At 41.7% G+C, this 20,180-nt stretch overlaps 1 protein-coding gene across 4 annotated transcripts in view; it reads right to left on the reverse strand.

Moving 5' to 3' along the window:
* Positions 1-3,543: 3,543 nt before the first annotated feature.
* rims4 (regulating synaptic membrane exocytosis 4) overlaps positions 3,544-20,180 on the reverse strand; it is a 43,465-nt gene continuing 26,828 nt past the window's right edge. For all 4 annotated transcript variants that reach the window (XM_076096234.1, XM_076096237.1, XM_076096236.1 and 1 more), the window contains 4 exons: positions 17,106-17,218; positions 14,424-14,525; positions 10,919-11,058; positions 3,544-3,762 (listed from right to left, as the gene is read on the reverse strand). In XM_076096234.1, the coding sequence (XP_075952349.1) occupies positions 3,544-3,762; positions 10,919-11,058; positions 14,424-14,525; positions 17,106-17,218 (574 nt within the window). The remainder of the gene's footprint in view (positions 3,763-10,918; positions 11,059-14,423; positions 14,526-17,105; positions 17,219-20,180) is intronic.

Here is a 20,180-nt window from a genome sequence, read left to right on the forward strand (position 1 = left end):
AATTACACATCAAGTGATCTGTGGCTCCTGCATTCAGATTCTTTGAGCTACTTTCAAGGTGTTTTAAAGGGGACATGTCACGAAAAGACTCACAAACGTGAAATAAGACAACCCAGTCAACTTTTTGTGGGCTGCCTAGAGCAGAAAACATGTTATTGAACAAGCCATTAGGATTTTGCTCCCCATTTTTTGGCCAATCAGAGCAGACTGGGCTATTCAAGGGAGGGGGCTCTTAAAGAGACAGGCGCTAAAACAAAGCATTTCAGACAGAGGATGATAAAGGTAAATTCAGACAGACAGTATGAGAAAAATAACTTGTTTTGTGAACATTAAAACACGTAAACATGTTCTAATAGAAACCCAAAATAAAAGTTTGAACCTAAAAACCAGCATGACATGTCCCCTTTAAATCATAAAAATCCTGTGTATTCTCTTCGACAAGCACAACTTTATGACAGTAAACATGTATCGGAATCACATATGTTTTACATACAAAACACATGCCAAAAGATGACTTAAATCGTCAAAGATAATAGAATCTGACTGCAGTGAAAGTCACTGGCTAAGCGTGTCATCGTCCACAGTGTACACTGTGCAACTGAAAAAACTTCTTTTATTGCTTTACAGAATGTAGCTGATTTGTTTGGAAATAAATACAGTATTAATATCCCTGCAACACTGCTACTGGCTAAAACAGAGGCCACTTTTGCAAAAGTTTTTTTTTTAAAGAGTAAAATCACTCCAATTTGTATAGTTTAATTAAAATATTAGTTGATTAGTATAGGAGAAATTTTGTTCTGAAATCTTGCTTCAAAGTTAATAAGAAAAACAAAACTTGTATTTGTTATTGTCTGTGAAAGGAAGCAGTGAACTTTGAATCTGAATCGCATTGCTACATATGTATGTATTCCTCAATTAATGTCGGGTCTCAACCCAACGTATTTCATTTCTCCGCTCTCTCTGTAGCGTATAGCTCATGCTTAGTTTTATCAAGCAGGATGCTAAATTTTAATCAGTCATGCGGATGCTACCAGCTAATGCTACAATCTTAAGGTAACTAGCGGGGATATCCCCTCCCTCCCTCACAGATTTAACATTAATCAACTAAGTTATTATAGATTCACTTTGGCTCACTCCAAAAGACACTAACAACCATAATATTTACACATAAAAAAAAGAAATTAAGAATCATAAAGTGCCCAAATGAAATACATGTACTTTTGTTATTCAATAAACTATAAATGTCTCTACAGTGTGCACATTGTGTTCCCTTTAAATTCATCCTATTTTTGTGTCCGTTCTTCTTTTTTTAATCTGTAAAACCTGACGTCGGTCCCAGACAGATCTTTTGTTTGGATGATGCAAAGTACATTTCATGCTTCCTTCCTCTCTCTTTTCTTTTTCCTCCCTCTCTTCCTCTCTCCACACTGAGTCGTAGCACGGCTAATCACCAGGTGCCCTGGCGGTCTGTGGATCAGGGCTGTAATTTAGAATGGAAGGGACGCTCCTCTGCACAGCTCTAAATGCTGCCGGCAGATGTTGTGAGCGGCTGTTTCTGTTCCTCCCTCACAATAGCTCTATGCCGCAAGGTACAGTAAGTGAGGATGAGGAAGAAGACACTTGCTGGTAGAAATTGGCACAGTACAAACTGTTATTAGACAATCTTTTTTTTAAAAAGAGAGGAGGAATCTTAAAAATCTACTTGTAGACTATTAGCTAAAGAGCATACCGAACTCCAATCAAACTGGGATGAACAGCGGGTTTTCAGCCCTAAACTGTCAGCCAGGCTACTATCCTCAATGCTTTTGGAAACGTCTGTCTCAGTGCTACAACACAGGTACAACATCTGCCCCCTGCTGCACCAACAGGTGGGTGTGAAAATTTAGAACAATATAGAACGGAATTGAACCGAATGAGGACAAAACACCCTCAACATTTCAGACCCCATTCACACCTGGCTGTTTAATGCCAGTTGTATCCTGATAAGGTTTAACATCACTGCATTTGATAGTAGCATGCATCCAAGGTTAGCCGCTTAGAATTATAATTGGGATCTACTACGATATATATCGCATGCATAAAATCCAATTAAGTTTGGCTGGGAAACCCGATATCTGTGTCTTCAACGCGGCATTAAGTTATGCACCAAGGCCGGTTTTGATTGACACACAAAGGAATACTTTTATCACATGTGGCTAAAAGGTAATTAGCTCCTGAAGTCATATAATCAGATTTCAAACTGTAGTTGATGGTTCTTTTGTGACTTTACAGCTGCTCGCTTAAGCCGGAAATCTCTATTTAGACGCAATTTGCTACGTATTCAAAAAACAACCAGGTAAAATGGGGTCTTACGTGGATCGTTTTTTTCCAAAAACCCACAAGACTACATGTTTTCCGTCCAACCACACACGACTTTCATTTAATAAAGTGCCTTCCACGAGAGATGACAAAAATAAATCAGTGAAATCCGCTAAAGTCGCGATTGATTGTAATGAAATCATACAGGCTCTTGGGTTGTTGGGAACTCAGAACCTGCTAGTTCTTCTTTTAAACCACTCAGGGACCAATTAACACCTGGCGCTGCAGCTAAATGTAATTAACTGCAGTCCGTAGAAACCGAGCAGTACTCCAGATCCCCGAGATCAAGTAGAGATCTAGATCCTTCCAGAGGATGTAAGGGGCTTTCATTCATGCCTCCACACGCATACACATAGTACCAAATGGACTGAACATCGAAGGGCCAAATGTGTGACACAAAAGAACAAAAAACAGCTCCAGTCAGTGTTTCGAAACCAAGATGTCTTGGTTGGTTACAACAAATAAGCTATATATAGCTATAAAGCTATATATATATATATAATTACTTTTGAAAAGTCTTCTGTAGTCCTGCTGATCCATTCATGCTCCTGCAAAATGGAAGGCCGATGTCTCAAACCGTCTCTGGACAGAAAGACAGATAACACGTCCAAGCCCCCCTTATAGAGGACGCAGAAAGACAACGAGCAGTCCTGGGAATGAGAATCGGATCGTAGCTCGTGAAGGCGCGTAGCTGAAGCGAAGCCGAGCGCCGCAGTGTGTCGTGGTCCCAATAGGACGCGATCGATGTCGGCAACCGAGCCCTCCTTTGAAGTATCCTCATTAAGTAGGTTTTTGTTTCCTCATGAAAGAGATCTGAGGAGAGCAACATGTTCCTGTGAGTCTGAGGGGCGGTCAGTTTGCAACAACAAAAGAAAATGTGCTTCCCGTGAGTCTCGGGTAAAATAGTCTGATACGATATCAAAAGAATAACGGTATATTTCCAGTGAGTGCCAAAGTGACCTACTAGGTAGTAAAGTCATTTCCCAATCAGGGGAGTGATTCTCTCCCAAGTGTGGTCGGACCGGTCAAAGTGCCCTTGAGTGAGATACCTAACACCTACGCACCACCCGGCTGACCCAGGAGCAGGGCTGCAGGCTATATCAAAAAATGTCTGTTGGGATTTGGTTGAGACAGCAGTGGAATCTTTGTCGCAACAACAAAAACTTGACATTTTTTCCTTGAGTCTTAGGATCGCTCACAGCAGGGCCCAATGGTGCTCTCCAGGGACATCTGGGAGGAGTGGCGGATGAGTGGCGCCATCGTCGGGTCCACCATGGAGGAGGTAGGGAAGAGCTTGTACCAGCCAATCACCATCGTGCTGAGGTCCAGCTCCTCCAATAGGATTCGAGCTACGCCCATGAAGCATTTGCGGTCCATCCGTCCGTAGTTGCCCCAAACGATCACCTATGGAAGAGACATAGATATGAATTAGCAATAGAAATGATGTATTCATACCATTTTACCAAGACCTTACATTTTAGCATTAGCATTTGTGTTTAGACTGGATAAAATATGTACGTAAAGCTCAAAGTGGGTGGTTTCGGACGTCGCCGCCTTGCAGTGATGACGCAGCCTAACTCTAAAAATAAACAGCAGAAGAACAAACCTGAGACCACCTTGAACTTTAGGCCTTGATGTATCATAAATAGGTGGAATATATTAAATAAATGTACGTTCTGTACAGTTTCTTTTGAAAAAGAAAATGTGTTATAGAGAACAAAACGTTTTCTGTAGCAGACTGTCAACATGTTTATGTAACTGGGGGTGTACAGGGATTGACTCGCTTTTGGAGCCATTTGAGGAACTGCAGTGTTTTGGCACTCCCGTGTTGGCTTCATTTTTCGCTTGGTTTCATGTCGAAGTAGAGTTATTTTAAATAATGATGAAAGCTTAATAGGTGCACTTTCTTTCATGTTTAATTCAAAAACGAGAACAGATGGCAAAATCATCTGCTCAGTGTGCAACAAAAATAATCATTGATATGAATGACGGATTTAATATTCTACTTACAACACCCAACAAACATGCTGTGGTTTATCAAGAAACTGGATGATACCTGGACGTTGACACTATACCGAGATATACTGTATGTATACGCTAAGGGGGCGAATTCACAAAGAATGGATTGCAGCCGCTGACATCACCATGAATTGCGCATCATTTACCAACGACATCCGCCCCGTCTCAAGGTCTGATTCACAAAAAAATATTGCGCTAATGATATAACAGCGCAAACACGCCCATGTATTTTTGCAGTTGAGTGCAATTTGCCCGCTTTTTGTGTCGGATTGCAGTTATCCATGTGGCAAACACAGTAGGCAGACCAACGGCAGAGAGAAAGACTCACAACTTAACTCAAGGAATTCAAAGTAAACGTGACAGAGAAGACGCTTCCTTACCAACCGATCTTGTACTTTACAGTCTATAATACTCAGAAAGTGTTGTCATAGATATCATATTATCTTAAATAGAAGGTAATCATCAGCGAAGTTTTGTCTCCAGGTAGAAACGTACTTCATGTTCCCCTCAGTGTTTCAGAAGAGAAATCAATTTATTTCAAGGGATTAAGGGCCTAAACATGGCTTCAGAGGCCCTTGATTCGTGCTTATAAAGCATCCTGGGGGTGAAGGAGGTCGAGAAAGATTAATTGACAAAGCGATAAGGTTAAGAGGGCGGGGGTTAATCAGCATTAATCCAGAGGTTTGGAAATCTGTTCCGAGACAATACTGGCTCTTGACGGTTTCTCTCTGTGTTACAGCAGCAGGCTGAGGTTTCAATTAGAGTAAATGAAGAGGGACAGTGTGTGTGAGGGAGTGAGACGGAGATGATGGGGGCATGTGCTTAGAAACCTGTGTGTGTGTGTTTGGACGTTAGGTGTCCTCCGTCTCCTGACGACCCGATAACATCATCTCAGATGGCCCCACATCTTGTCAAGCAGCGGACAAAATAATCAATACCCGTCAGTGCGTGCGTCCAATCGTGCGGCCGCCTCGTGTGTCTGAGCGAGCCCGCATACCAATTGGTTTGGATGTGTGTGAGCGTGATTTCCACAGAGACTCAGAGGCCAAATCTGCTCCAATCTATTCCCTCCATCTTTAAAGAAGGATAATCTATATCTCTTTCTGTCTGCCCGCGATCAGCTCTCCAAACAAATCCAATAAAATCTATGGCAGAACTACAGAAACTGGCTGAGTCTTTAATGTGGACGATGAGAAACACAGCGTCCTAGATCCTCTTCTGGTCCACTTTCTAGAAAGTGGGACTAACACACAAACACACACTGCAGGTGCTGATGGAAAAACAAAAAGGGATTTAACAAACAAAAAAACCAGCATGTTGCATTGAAGTGAGGATAAGTGGATACAGACGATGGATGTACTTGAATTGAAAGGAAGAATAAAAGCTCTGAAACACCAGAAAGTGGGACGGCTAACTCATTTGGAGATACTAATAAAATACACAATATGGTCAAAAGTACTTTAGTTAACTTTTGGTCTGGGGCGTAGACTGTATATAAGAAATCATCGTGATGTTATGAAACCTCGAGCTCTGCGATTTCACCGTCGCCATGTTGTTTTTTTTGCAACCGATGAACTGAAGTTACCATATTTGAAATGTGGTCGAGTGATGTAGAGACGCGGTATACGTCTCTGGTAGCGGCAGCGACCTGTCAATCACAGTAGCCCCGCCCTAAAGCATACCCTGCTTTATGGTCTGTTTGACTCTAAATGGACCATAATCTACTAAATGAACATCATGCTGTATTGAAGAAGACTTGAAACTAGAGATTGAGACCATAAACTCATGTTTACAATGTTTACTGAGGTAATAAACCAAGAGAGAAGTAGAGTCATTTTCTCATAGACTTCTATACAACCAGAGGAGTCGTCCCCTGCTGGTCGGGAGAGATAATGCAGGTTTTAAGACACTTCCGCATCGGCCTCACTCAGCAGAACTGGAGGTTGATGCCTGGTCTGGGGCTGTTTTTCGTAGTTTAATACCTTAGTTCCAATGAAGGGCATAGGATTAGACTCGGAGTTGAACAGACTCACTGAGGTGAGGTTTTACAACAACGACCAAAACAAGTAACGGTATGGTGCGTAAATGAGTAAAATTAGTAAGTTACCTAGCTAGCTAACTAGCCAGCCTCTCTGCGTTTGCTCTCTTCCCAGCGAGCAGCGACAACACTTTACAGACCCCACTGCTTGTTCACCATAACAACTAACCTCAATCACCATTTTCTTTTGCAGGCCTACTCGTCAAATGACAGCAGGACGTCAAACGTCAATGTCCGTTCTACTCCTATATCTATGTGAATAAATTACAGCTACAGCATGCAGCGATTTATTTTGTGGCAGTTTGGTTAGTGGCCTTCACTGTTTCAACATGACGATGCCTCCATATACAGGTCAATTAAGAAATGTTTTTCCCAGTTCGGTGTGGAAGAACTGGCCTACACAGAGCCTTGACCTCAACCCCACCCAGCACCTTTGGGATTAACTGGAGCGCCAACTGGGAGCAAATCTCTGCAGAGGAACGCATGCTCAGAAAAATGGAGCCTTGTTTTAGCAGGAGAGGAATGTGCACGGTTTTGTAAAGATTTGTTCAACAATCACAGGTGTAATGTTACAAGTGTCTGCACTTTGTTTCAGTTACCACATAATAAATACATACATATGTATGTGTAGTAGAGTAGCTGATGCTGGAAGCTTTGGGATGTAATGACTTCTTCTGTGTGGGGCAGCACAGACACAGATGTCAAGATAGTTTGCAGTTGGTCAAAAACTGAGATACAAGAGTCAAAGTTCATCAAGTTGAGCATTAAAAAACCCAGCACAGATTTACCTCATTTTGGGGAGTGAATTTATTGATTACATTTCAATAAATTGATTTCCACCAGCTGTTATAATTGCTGGCGTGACTGAGCCGTAAAGTATTAAATCAGATAGAGATTACTTCTAATGCTCTGCATGTCTCTATCTGAGCCACTCAGTTCTGACACCACAAACTCCCCCTGGTTATAAAAGACAGAATAATAAATAACGATGGGAAACAGAGAGAGATAAGAGTGATAAACCCTGGATTTGCTGCTTCTCCCGGCTCTGATAAAAAAACTCATATTTAAGTGGACAGAGAATAAAAAAAGCAGCATTAGCTGAAAAATATATCAACTGCTGTCACACGCTGAGGGAAATATTGTACATATTATGAGCTGTTATTATTTTTTACGTTATTATTTTTCCTATTCTTAGTTGACATTTATTGTTTAAACTCTGATCTACTGCCATTTACCTCATTTTGCAACCCTGGTTATTACCTATATAAATAACCTTTGAGAGAAAGATAACAGTGGATGTTTAAATGACAACCTGATAGAGATATTTTGCATCTAAATACATTTCACAGAAACCAGGATAAGCCGACATTTAGCTTGAACTAACTGCAGAAAAAAACCCACAAACCAAACACACAATAGCATATAGAAAGCATAACTAATATTAAAGCTGCAAGCAGCGATGAACGGGCCCTTGCACCTTCCCACGTGTCAGGGAATAATGGCGGTTCATGAGTCATGAAAGAGGTCGGGGTTTAAGTGTAGGGGGTGGGGCTAGGAGTCTATGAAGCATGTACATGTCCAAAGGACTGAACCCTTTGTATGCTCAAGAAACTTGCAGCGGATTGGACAAAGTATGTTGAAGTTACAACAACTTCCTGTTTTATGCCAAATGGCGCTTTTTTTGACGCTACAGAATAAATGTAGCATGAAAATGCGAACTTTTGATACATTGTGATCGCAAAGGTCATTGGATTGTTTTGACCAAATATGAATATGACTAAATCTGGAGGAGGAGTTGGTTAAAGTACAGCACCTGTAAAAGGCTAAAAATGGGCAAAAATGGCACAATAAATTAAAAATCTAAACTTCTTGTTGGTTTTGGGGTTTACTGTCAGGAGGCTTTTTGGTGTGTCTCCACATGTTACAGCTGCCTCCTAAATTTCATGCATGTCGATGAAACATCAATGAGGGGCTGCATTTTGCCAACTTTTCCTGAAAAGGCGATTCATCTAAGAATTAAGAATTTATCCAGTTTCTCCAGTCGGGTCCTCGGTGACTGCTGGTCGGTGCTAATGAAAGACTGCATGACAGTCGTAGGAGAAGATGAAATGAGGGAGAAAGAAAAACAAGATGATCGGGGGATGGTGGCAGAGAGTGCAGAGCGGAGGAGAAGAGAAAGACGGACAGCCAATAATTAGAAAGGAGGTGTTTAGCGACTAATTGCGCGTTGACAGCAGAAGAGCCGCCTTAGGCTGAGGCTGAACACAAAGAGGTTCAAACCTGCAGCCTTCAAACCCCACTGACCTCACCTCTGTTTACCACACACACGCACACACACACACACACACACACACACATATTTTTGTCACGTCACTCAGTAGTCATGTTAATCGTTATTCAGTCAAGTTAAACGCCAACCACAATCTTTTCCTGACCCTAACTAAAACGTTTTCCTGCCTGAACCTAATGTCCTGTGAAGGCGGGAGTTTATTTTGAAAAGACACTATGCACGTAACGAGCGTATATATTTACACACCGTCCCACACCTACAAAACTGTAAAACCTGCACCATAAACCCTTCACATTTAAAGACAATACTCTTTTAAAAAAAGCTGTTTCAACATTTAAATGAACATATATAAAACCATGTGCTTTGAGTCAGTCGTGGAGTGAGTTGATGAAGGATTCTGAATGAATCTCCAGAGTGGAGGCATTTGGCAATTTGCTTTGGTAAATCAGGAAGTGACAAATTGAAAAACGCTGCTGATTTCAGCGATTTTCATTATCCAGTGTGAATGAGTTCGATGAAAGTCGGAGGACAGCGACGCACACAGCGGATAATTAAGAGGGAGGCGTTTAGCGCCTAATTACACGACGACAGGAGCAGCAGAGCTGAAGGCCTCTCCACTGAAAACACAGCACTGTGTCCAGCTGCTGGTTACTGAGGAAACCGCCATACATACAGGGTACAACATATGTGCATGTTGGTGTTATCATATCTTATTTACCCATTATATTAAGACACAATACACCTATTACAACGTACAAGAAAGGACAGTGAATAAATACATTCATTCATTATATAACAATAATAAAGGACAAGAGACGAAGGAAACTAAATACGGAGTGAAAGAGAGTAAGAAATGATGGGAGGAGACTAAAAAGACTTGAAGAGAATGAAGGAAGAGAAAGGAAGAGAAAGAAAGGAGATAGCAAGTAGAAAAGCAGGGAAGAGAGGAAAGTAGAAATAAAGAAGGCAAGGTGATACAAAAGGAGAGAAAGAAAGTAAGTGAACAAGGAGGGAAGGAAGAGAGAAAGAAAGAAAGAAACAATGACTTGAATAGAGTTGAAAAGACAGTAAGGAGAATAGCAGCCAAGTCGCCAGGTGAATATGTTATTATAAGTTACGTGGTATAAACCTGGTACTTTATTCGAACACAACGTTTTTTTAACCTTAACCAAGAAGTTTGTTGTCGACACCGTAGCAATCATTTAAGAACGTTAACCTTGTGGCATTGTGCGACAGGTGACAAGAGGCTGATATGGAACGTGTTCATGAAACTCTTTTTAGTTCAGAAACAAAAATGTACAAATCAAAGATTCTTTCTGACAGCTAGTCTAAAGAGAAAGACTGCAGTATGAAGGAAGGAAGTGAGATAATGATCAGTCTCTCTCAGCTCACAGCTGAAGCTCCAACAACTGAAAGAACTAAATGAGCTCAAACAGCCTTCTGGTCCCTCAGCACAGATTCTCACTGTAAATGTCGAGCTCCTCTTCACAGCTTCTTCTGCTGTGTCTCCTCTACACCTCTACACCTCCTTCTACAGAGTCACGGAGAGACAGCCGGGAGCAGTTTCTAACAAGCAATTGTTTATCAATCGGATAAACACTTCCCTTTGTTATTTCATGGCAACTATTTGGTGAGATTGGTATGTGATTGGGGTCATGAATTCACTTTTATCGTCGATGAATGGCAACGTTGGCATGTCGGCTCGTCCACCACTTTGATTCAGATTGAAATATCTTAACTATTAGATGGATTTCCATGAAATTAATGTTGCTCAGAAGATTAATCCTAATGACTTTTGTGATCCCCTGACTTTTAAAAGTTGTCACTCATGCAGTAACATAGCTAAACGTCTACCAGATGGAGTGGCACAAAGTATTGTGATTTATTTGGTGATCTCCTAACTTTTCCTCGACTGTTTGATGGATTGCCATGAAACAGAACAAAGAACAAAAGATCAGTTTGTCCAGTAGTAATACCTGCAGAGCTAATTCCACTCCCGTCAGCTGTATTTTGTGCTAATTAGCGTGCTAACGCTGTAAACTAGATGAACATGGTCATAACCTGCTCAACATTAGCCTGTTAGCTTTGCCATTACTCACATGTTAGCAGGCTGGTGTTAGCATTTAGCTTAGAGCACCACTGACTCCAGTTTCATTGTATTTTGCCGGTTTGTCTCGGTTGTGAATCAGTGGGGCCACGATGGTGTGTCTCACCTGCACCACTTTCCCCTGCGGGCTTTCAGAGAAGACCAGGACCTGGTTGTAGAGAGGATCCAGAGACTTCCTCACTGACTTGGTCTTCTTCTTGGCCATGCAGCTCCCGTTCTCCAGGAGGTAAACTTTGATGTAGGCCGCTGAAACCACAGCAGACAGAAAGGTTAATTAAAGCTAAACTCAAGCGTCAACCTCTTCAGAATTCTACTACATTACTTGATTTTTGAACATAGCGTTGATGGACAAGTTTGTCCTCCAATGCTTACACAAAAACAATGTTGAATGGGGTGCAGAAGCTTCAGTTAGAGCACAGAAAAATAGGAATAAACCGCAAATCACTGGACAAGCATTTTCTTGCTGGTGGTATGATCAACTCTGCCCTCAACAAGTTGTCAGTGACTTTAGAGGTTGAGTGTAACGGGATATGGAACTGGTATGTTTGGTGTTAAGACGATGATGCAGTGCAGTAGAAGACAGTAGAAGGCCAGGTGAGGGCCATGTGAGAGACGGAGACGGCCAAATGCATCAGCAAGCTACGTTACGGTATGTTTGCTTGTTTGTCTGCATGGTACTGAAGGAGCACACTACATAACTACATAAAAAAAAGCTAAATCATTGATTTTGAGACAAACTACCAAACTAAAGTTTACTAAATGAAGACTTGCAGCGAGCACAGAATATGAGAAGAGCACATTTGTCACTAATTGGTTTGTGGGCTACAGTTTTGAAGCTTTGAGTGCTGCATTTTAGTCGTCGCCATTTTGTTTTTTTTGCAGTCAGAAGTGACACGAGAGGGTGGAACCGGAAGCTGAATAAGACAATTTTTCAGGCGACCAAAATGTCAAAAGTAACTTTCATGAACGGAAAACACGCCGTGAAAGGGTCGAAATTGTAGGAAGAAAATAAATTCAATTAAATTTTCACTGAACCACACGACTGTGAAACAACTTTAAAGAATAACTACAGCTTGGCTTTCTAATAATGGAATTTGTATTTATTAATAGTACATTTCACAAACATTTCCACTCTTTTTTGTTTTTCCATTCAGTAAAAGTTGTGGATCGTCCCTGCTACTTTTGTTTTTTTTTGTGAATCGTCACCACATCCTGCACAATCCAATATTTAAACTGCTGCTGCAATTTATTTATTCACGTGACCCAGATGAAAAATCTATATCTGATAACAAGATTAAAGATTTGAAGCGAGGTTGTCCTTGGTATTCATACTATATACGGATTTCCATCCATCTCTGCAGCTCTCTCCTTCACCACATGTTGTCCTTTCATTCACACTAAGTTGCTCTCCACTCGTTTCTCTCTCCTCCGACTCTTATCTGTGCTTCGCTCTGTTGATTATCCTCTTCTCTTTCATCTCTCTCATGGCTTTTTTTCCCCTCTCAGATTTGTCTTTTGTTTTTTTCTTATTTGCTGACACTGTATTCTTCTCATGCAATTAGGATCAATGGCTGGTTTAGCATTATGCAACCACAGCGGGGGGGGGGGGGGGGGGGGGGGGGGGGCTACAATCAGTTAATGGTTTGTTGTTACACAATCCGACTCGCTGCAACAATGACGGCAGAGTCATGTCGACATCGTGCCGGTCCTGTTTCTCAAAGAGGAAGATAAAGGTTAACTGGTCTGATTAATGAAGCAGCTGATCGTTGGCTTCGTCGGTCTAGTGCTCGGGTGATTCATTGCCGGGCAGCCGGCTCATATTAGCAGCTCTCCAAGTGCATTTTGATTATGATATATTTCAGGTGAAACGATGCATGAAAGCTGAGAGTGAGCCGTAGTCTACAAGTGCAGAAGATGAGCCACTGAATCACCGTCGCTCGTCTTCATCATCGCTCATCATATTCCTGACATTGTGTGGACGGGTTTGAAGCAGCATTTAGAGAAATGAATAAGTTAAATGAATAAATTAGAGCGATTTTGTTCCTCATTGAACATTTGAGAAGCCGATTTTCTCGTGTGAAACCTGCCTTTCCTGCTAAAGCAGTGCTCGTCCTGCCTTCGGTGGTGCACTGCCGTGTTTCTTGCTCAATCAGTGGAACGTTGTGAACTCATCGGCAGGAATGTGCATCCAGTCACCCGCGCGCACGTGTGTCCTTGTCCATGTGCAGTAGAACAAACAACACAGGGACCCACTCATGACGACACTGGTTTATTATTTAACACCTCTGTGGCATGAATAAATGTGGTTATGGCAGAGAAATGTTAGATAAACACCGACCCGTTCATTATCAATATAACAGATGTAACTAAAGAGCTGGGAAATACACTATTATAGTTATTATGAAATAAAAGTCTCCTGGAATCTCTTTAAAAATAAAAATCTACTTATTTAGTCACACATTGACTCATTTAATACATTTATATATTTATTCCCTCATTTATTTATTTCAGGATTTATTTCATAGAATTATTATTTATTATTAATTTAATATGGAATAAAATGGCGTTCCATAGTCCCACAGGACACAGGAATGAATATAGAAAATGAGGAAATAAGCGTTTGAGACTTTTCTGGTGTCTTTTTAAACATCTCTGACGACATGTGTTGGCTACATGGCTTCTTGTTTCAGTCAGACACCAAAGTCAGAGCAACTTGAAACTGTGTTTCTCTGCAGCGTCAGCAGAGGAAAATGTAGATCTGACTTATTTAGCGGATCACCTCCCTCTGCTCATGTGTATCGACTCCCCGAACACTGACAACAACATTTCCTCCTTTTCACTCATGCATCTTTCATATTGTCAGGGACGATGACTGTGTTTTCGGAGGATGTATCCCGTTAGGTTTCAAACGTCCGCTCTTCTGTTTGTGATGCTATTGGCTGTCTAGTGGGCGTTCATGTTCTGTGGGACCCTGATGTTCTAAGACATGGCAATCGCTTGATGAACAGGAGTTTAATGCTTTGGCTCTGAACATCTGCAGTCATATTTAAACAATCTGTAGCGCACGGTCTAAAGCACATGGTGAGGGGCCTCTGGGACGTGGCCAACTCCACTTGTGCTACTTAAACGACACTTAATCTGGGTGCATAGTGGTTTTATTTAGTCTCTCAATTAATAATTGGTGTGTTCCGGGTGTAACATTATTTTACTTAATCAGGGTGTCGTCTCCCATTTCCTTGCTATATAAATGGCAGATTCGGCACATTGGAGAAGCGGTTTTCAGTGAAAATGTAGTTTTTGAAAGTCAACAAATGTGGATTGAAGCAGAATATCTTGTCAGATAAAAACATTTTGAAGATGATTACATCTTTCTTGTTCTAATAAATGTTGAATATTGGGACTTTACAATGTTCTAGATTTGTTGGGAATGTTTTGATCACACAAGTCAGGAACAATCCTCCGTAGTCAACGATGACACAAAAAGTATACTACTATTAATATTAGTGTAGCTTAATCTATATCTGCAACTGTGCAGAAATAACAAGTTCAAAAAAAGTGACATACAACAGCTTGATCGGTCGACAGACCAGCAGCGGACTAGAGTGGTATACCTGGAGGTCCCTTTGAACCTGGTTTCATGGTGAGTCCTCTGGCCTGGACGACCTCCACCTCCAGACCCCCGTTCCTCTCCATGAGACCGATCTCTATGTCACCTGGATGGATGGAAACACAGGTGCACTTTAGCAATGAGGATGGAGGGGGAGCATGTGCCTATCTTTTCAAAATCATTCAAAGTTCTTAAGAAGCTTTTATATCATGACGACGTTTTGTGACGTGTTTGGAGTGAAAAAAATACTAACTTCTAACAAACTAACTGGATATCGTGCAGCATTGTGGTTGGTGGGTCGTCAATTCAAAGCGCGAGCGAGTAAACATGCAAACACATGCACAAGAAATTCCAATAGATGGAAGACACTCGGATAAAGCTGCACCGGAAATTTCAGAAAGTTTTTCGGACGTTTTAGAACTTTTTTTTTTCTGTCTTTCGTTCTGACCCGTTGGAGTCTGTTTGCACGGACCTGCTTACAAGAACCAATTGTACAAACAAATTACAAACTTCTGCATCATCATCATGTTTAGCAAATGTTTAGATGTCAGGATCTTTTATCAGCCGATTCCCAAAGGCAGGACTCAAAGTGTCTTCTTTTTACTCTTTAGTGACATATTTGTGAATGAAACAGATCTTATTATGCTCACGACTAAATGTCATGACCTCCTCATGAACAGGTGGTATTCATCAAGCCGGAACAAGCAATCCTTTACGACTTTTGAACTCAAACACAGAAAAAAATGTAAGAGAGGTTTGGGATAAGAAGATAAACATCCATTGGTACAAGAGCCAATCACCAAATCTGAACTAAACCCTTTGCCATGCATATAACTTCAGTGTGTGGACGCATCAATGCATCGAACACAAATGAAGTCTTGTGAAAATAGTTTTCAGCAGACAGTAGAGACCTCTGAGATGGACAGGCAGAGGCCAAATGCAATAACTGCTGACAACGAGACAAGTCATAGATGTCAGAGTATTGTCTAGAGAGCTCAGAGCTCAAAGTAATTTTTTCTTTTTTTTAACTGTTATGTATTTTTCATCTCCGTGTTGTGCGGTGAGATGAGCCTCTTGCATTTGCACCCAAAATGATGTCAGAACTTTCCTTAATTCTCTGGCGAAAAAGAAGCAAAAAAGGTTTCAGAGAAATAAAGAAATGCCCCCAAATCACTGAGATGCCGATTTATACTGGACTTACATTATCAACCACACGACCTCTGTGTTTGGCCGAATATGGTAGGTAATCTGCGGTGGAATTTTTATTTGACAAATGATGAACGTGGTAGATTCGCACAGGAATAAAAGGCTTGTGTTAAAAAAAATGAAGGGATTCTCTCCACAGTCAGATGATGGAGGGCTTTTATTTTTAAACGGAAAAAGGCAGTGTTGATTAAAAATACAGATATAGACATTGAAACGGTAGTAATGTTGATGGTATGAGATCATGTCTATTTTTGCTGTGAGCCGCCAAAATAAAAGCATGAGGTTTGGCATCGCACACATGCTGCTCGCCCAGGCAGTGTTGCTCGGGCGTCACATTGAAGTCACACTGGGTGACAGTTTTCATCCCAAATATCCCCGAAATGACGAATGCATTCCCTTGAAAGCGACAGAAGGCAGATGACGGCCAAGTTATATTCCGGGTTCTCTGATCTTATATAACGTTGGACCGGACAGCAGGTTTGGAGCGGAGCTGGTCCAGTCAGTGTCACTGTTGTCGGGCCAGGGACACCGTCTGGCTGCCAGCGAGGAAACTGACCCACTTACAGCAGATCACAGCTGTGGAGGACGGGCTGCACATGATACATATCTCCAGTATATATATGGTGGCCTGGATATGAAGAAGTCAGCAGCCCGGCCTCCTAAAAAGTACATTCCCATACAACGAAACTGCACTTTGAATTACGTGTTCGAGGGAAACATTTTTTACCCATGACGAGGTTTGTTTTTGACGTATCACAAATAAGTTTCTAATAACAGTCAGCGTAGGAGAGAGGTCAATTGTGGACTGATGGGTCAAACGAACACCAGACTTTCACCCAGGAGACCGCTGTTCTTGTCCCGTGCAAAACCAAAAGTCCGGATTTTATTTAAATTTTCGTCAGTAACTTAAATAATGTATCAAACATACTTATTTCAAGCCAACCCATCATCTGTTTTCTAAACCTAACTGAATAGTTTTGTTGCGTTTTTGTTTTTTGTTTCGATGAACAAAGTTTACCGTGTGTGTAAAGCTGTGGCCGTAATCCGGGAGGAAATAAGTTTCCCTCAAAACGTTATTGAGTTTAGTTGTATGGAAACGTAAATCTGTAGGAGACGGGGTTGTTTGAGAACAGGCTGGATAAGATACAAATGTCCATATATATGGCCTGGATATGAATAAACAACGATGAGAACAACAGCTCTGATTTATGAGGCACTATTTTGCCAATGTGAAATGATTTCAGTCGTTTGGTTCAGTTTTATGAGGAGATGAGCTGTTTTTATGGGGAGAGATTCAGAGGCGTTTTACAAAATAGACGTGATAGTTGTGACCCTCAAATCTGAATCATTTTTCTCAACTTGGAGATAAGAAAGTAAAGAGGGATGGATTAAGGTTTTAGTCTTGCTTTATCTGAGAGGCTCCTGCGGAAAATAAATCTTTGCTGAATGGTTAAGGACAAAGAAACGTCCTCCCTCTCACCCATCGACGTCGTCGCCAGCGTCTGTCGCCCAACGAACTGAGCGGGTCCCATCCCGTCCAGGAAGTCACTGAACTGTGCGTCCGATGCCAGACACATGCCGCTGTAGTTCAGGCTGCAGAGAGAGAGAGTGAAAGGGCCGGTTAAAGTCATGGCCGGGCACTCCAATCAGAGAAGGTGAGTCAGAGAAGGTGAGTCAGAGACTGGGAGATAAAGAAAGCATGAAAGACAAAGCCAAGACAAAAAAAACAGTCTGGAGGAAAATAAGATACAAATACAGGAAGTGATCAGTACTGTTATTAAACTCCCAACTCTCAAATTGGCTCCCTGAAATTACCCAGAGGCTTTAGAGTTTGACCCCCCTGTGTCCTTACTTTGTGTGTGTATGCAGAGGAATCAGCTCAGAGTGCTTCAGTGGCAGAGCGCCAGGTATACTTCAACTGTGTGTGTGTGTGTGTGTGTGTGTGTGTGTGTGTGTGCAATGGAAGGACACATCTGCCTCTAACATGTTCTGATGCTGATGCATATCATCAATCTGTGTTTGCTCCACATGCGTCTGAACCCGGATGGCAGGATACCAGAACCAGATTACTGTGTTTACATTCAGAGCGTTGCTTCCTGAGATCTAGAGGTCCACCCACACAGGTGTGCCCACTTACTGTGGCTCGTCAAAGCTCCTCTCAGAATGTGTGTCTATGATTGATTGATTGGCACTTCTCTGATTAGCCTGTGAGCAAAAATAACCTGTTTTTAACATTTTGACTTGTCACAGTAGGAAAAGCACAGGTTTAAATAATGAAATAATGAAGGCTGAATACCATTTAGCTGCTTTCATTACAAGTTTCCGTTTTTTTTCCGGCAAAGCTGCTACAGAAGTTGCCAACTCTACTGTTTTGAGTTTTGTCCGCACCTCTAAAAATGAACGGCTAACACGCGGGTCCTGGACCTGCGCTGGTCGACTGCCACGAATGAGGAAGTTTCTTTTAGAAGTGCAAAAACCAATGCCAATTCATTATGTTCAGGTTTGGCCCCGGGCCCTCTGGAGTCCAAAAGGATAATCAACCGAAGTGTTCTCCGTTGCTGAGGCTGCCTGGTTGTTGTGGCCCCTGATCCAGAACAGAGTTCAGTCCGTCACGAGACAGGAACCAAAGTCTCTTGAATGAACTATCGTGATTTATTGTTGATTTTGCGATCCAGCTCGCTGAGCGGAAGGTTGTGACTGGTGATGTTTGGGTTTCCCAGCTAAAGAGCTAACCAACAAGCCCCACAAGTGTCTACGTGGGCATGAAGACATACAGGCAGATGTGCAGAAAGCACGCGCAGCATATAGCACCATGCTTATATTAGCCTCGAAACTCTGCAAGAAAGAAACCTAAGTCCTGAATAACTTGTGCACTGAGTAGTGAAAGTTCACTACTCAACTGTTTTCGGGGGAAAGTGTCTGTACTTCAGCGCTGTCGATGCGGTTCGTTCTGGAGTCGATGCCGAGCGTGCTGAAGACGCTCAAACTCTTTACTCCAAAGGTCGGGTTTGATTGAAAAATGTTCTTTCAAAGAGCTTGTTGGTGAATTAGAGAATTGTCTTTTATACCAAATAGTTTGCGTGATTGTGTCCGTATCGCCGGTGTTACCTAATCTTGTGCACTGAATTGTTTTTTGTCTCTCAGAATAGTTCAGTGTAACTGCAGCTCGCTGCTTCATTGATCTGAAGTGTTGAAGTTGCTACAAACAACTTTTTATACTCATTACGATCTCTCAGGAAAAGTGTTGACATTTTCACAACTGTTACTTGGCGATGCGATGGTTTTATTCTTATTACATGTATAGTAGTAAACATACGGATTAGCCTAGATTTCACAAAGTACCGATTTATTGTTCCCGCCCCCAGAAAAGCGATGCCCCTCCTCCCCAACAATCCTGCGGCCTGTTCTTCTGCATCCATGTTATGTTGACACTCTGGACCAGGACTATTGAACTCCCATAATTAGACTCTGGTGAGTATGTTTATTATTTCTTATGGCAGCTCTGTAATTCTTTCCTTCCTTTTCTTCCTCTCCATCTCTTTAACCTTCATTCTACTTTACAATCTCTATTCATCTCCGCTCCGATGAGAGTGCTTCAGCCGTGCATGTGAGGAGACAGGTGTATTATATTTCACAGCGCGAGTCTCTCCACAAGGACTGCGACCTAAATCACCAAACAGCTTTTCTTTGTCGTCGTTAAATGAAGGGAAAAAAAGTGTTAAAATATTTACTAGATTGTTGCAACAAAGGCACACAAAGGCTCACATTAAATACCGACTTCAGACCGAGAGGCCAAACACGGCAGTCGTCGCAATATAATTTACAAGGCAGTCTGTCCTCGATAAGATTAACACGCAGAACCACTTAGCCTAGATTAGTCATTAATGCAGACGTTAGCGAACATTAAATTATTGCAGGTCTTCTTTAATATTTAACGTTAATGAAATCTCATTCGTTTTCCTTTAGTTTGTGCTGCTGTGTGTTATTTATGTCAATGCATGTTTATGACTCTTCACAGTTCCTGCAATATGTAAATTATTAAATCAAGATATTAGGGAGAAATTCTACTGCGGTGCAATCCAGTGTGTGTGTGTGTGTGTGTGTGTGTGTGTGTGTGTGTGTGCGTGCTGACATGCAATAAGTGGAGCAACATTAGCCGAGTGGGTATTACTTGGTGATAAAATCCTGAGCTGTAGATTATGTTGGTGTGTGTGAGGCACATCTGGGGGATTACACGGCGGCTTCACAGAAATGTGGCGCTCAGCGTGAAACTGCGTGCTGTTACTCACATCCACGGTCCCGTATTATTCGGCACTTGTGTTTTGTCAAAACCTGAAAAAAAATGAATGAACGCTTCTTTCGTGCGGTCCTCGTCAACATGAACTGGACCAATAAGAACACATGTCAACTTAGTTCAGGTTGTTTGAGTTCAACAGCCAAAGCAAGAGAACCTAAAGTCTCTGCTTGTTTTTCCTGATAGTTGGTCCATTGTACCTTAATAACAGGACTCACTAGTGCTGTACTCTGCAACAACTTTATCTTTTTTGCACCATAA

Source organism: Anarhichas minor, unplaced genomic scaffold, assembly GCF_050575085.1.
Source record: "Anarhichas minor isolate MPS153535 unplaced genomic scaffold, ASM5057508v1 ptg000021l, whole genome shotgun sequence".
NCBI classification, from domain to species: Eukaryota; Metazoa; Chordata; class Actinopteri; order Perciformes; family Anarhichadidae; genus Anarhichas; species Anarhichas minor.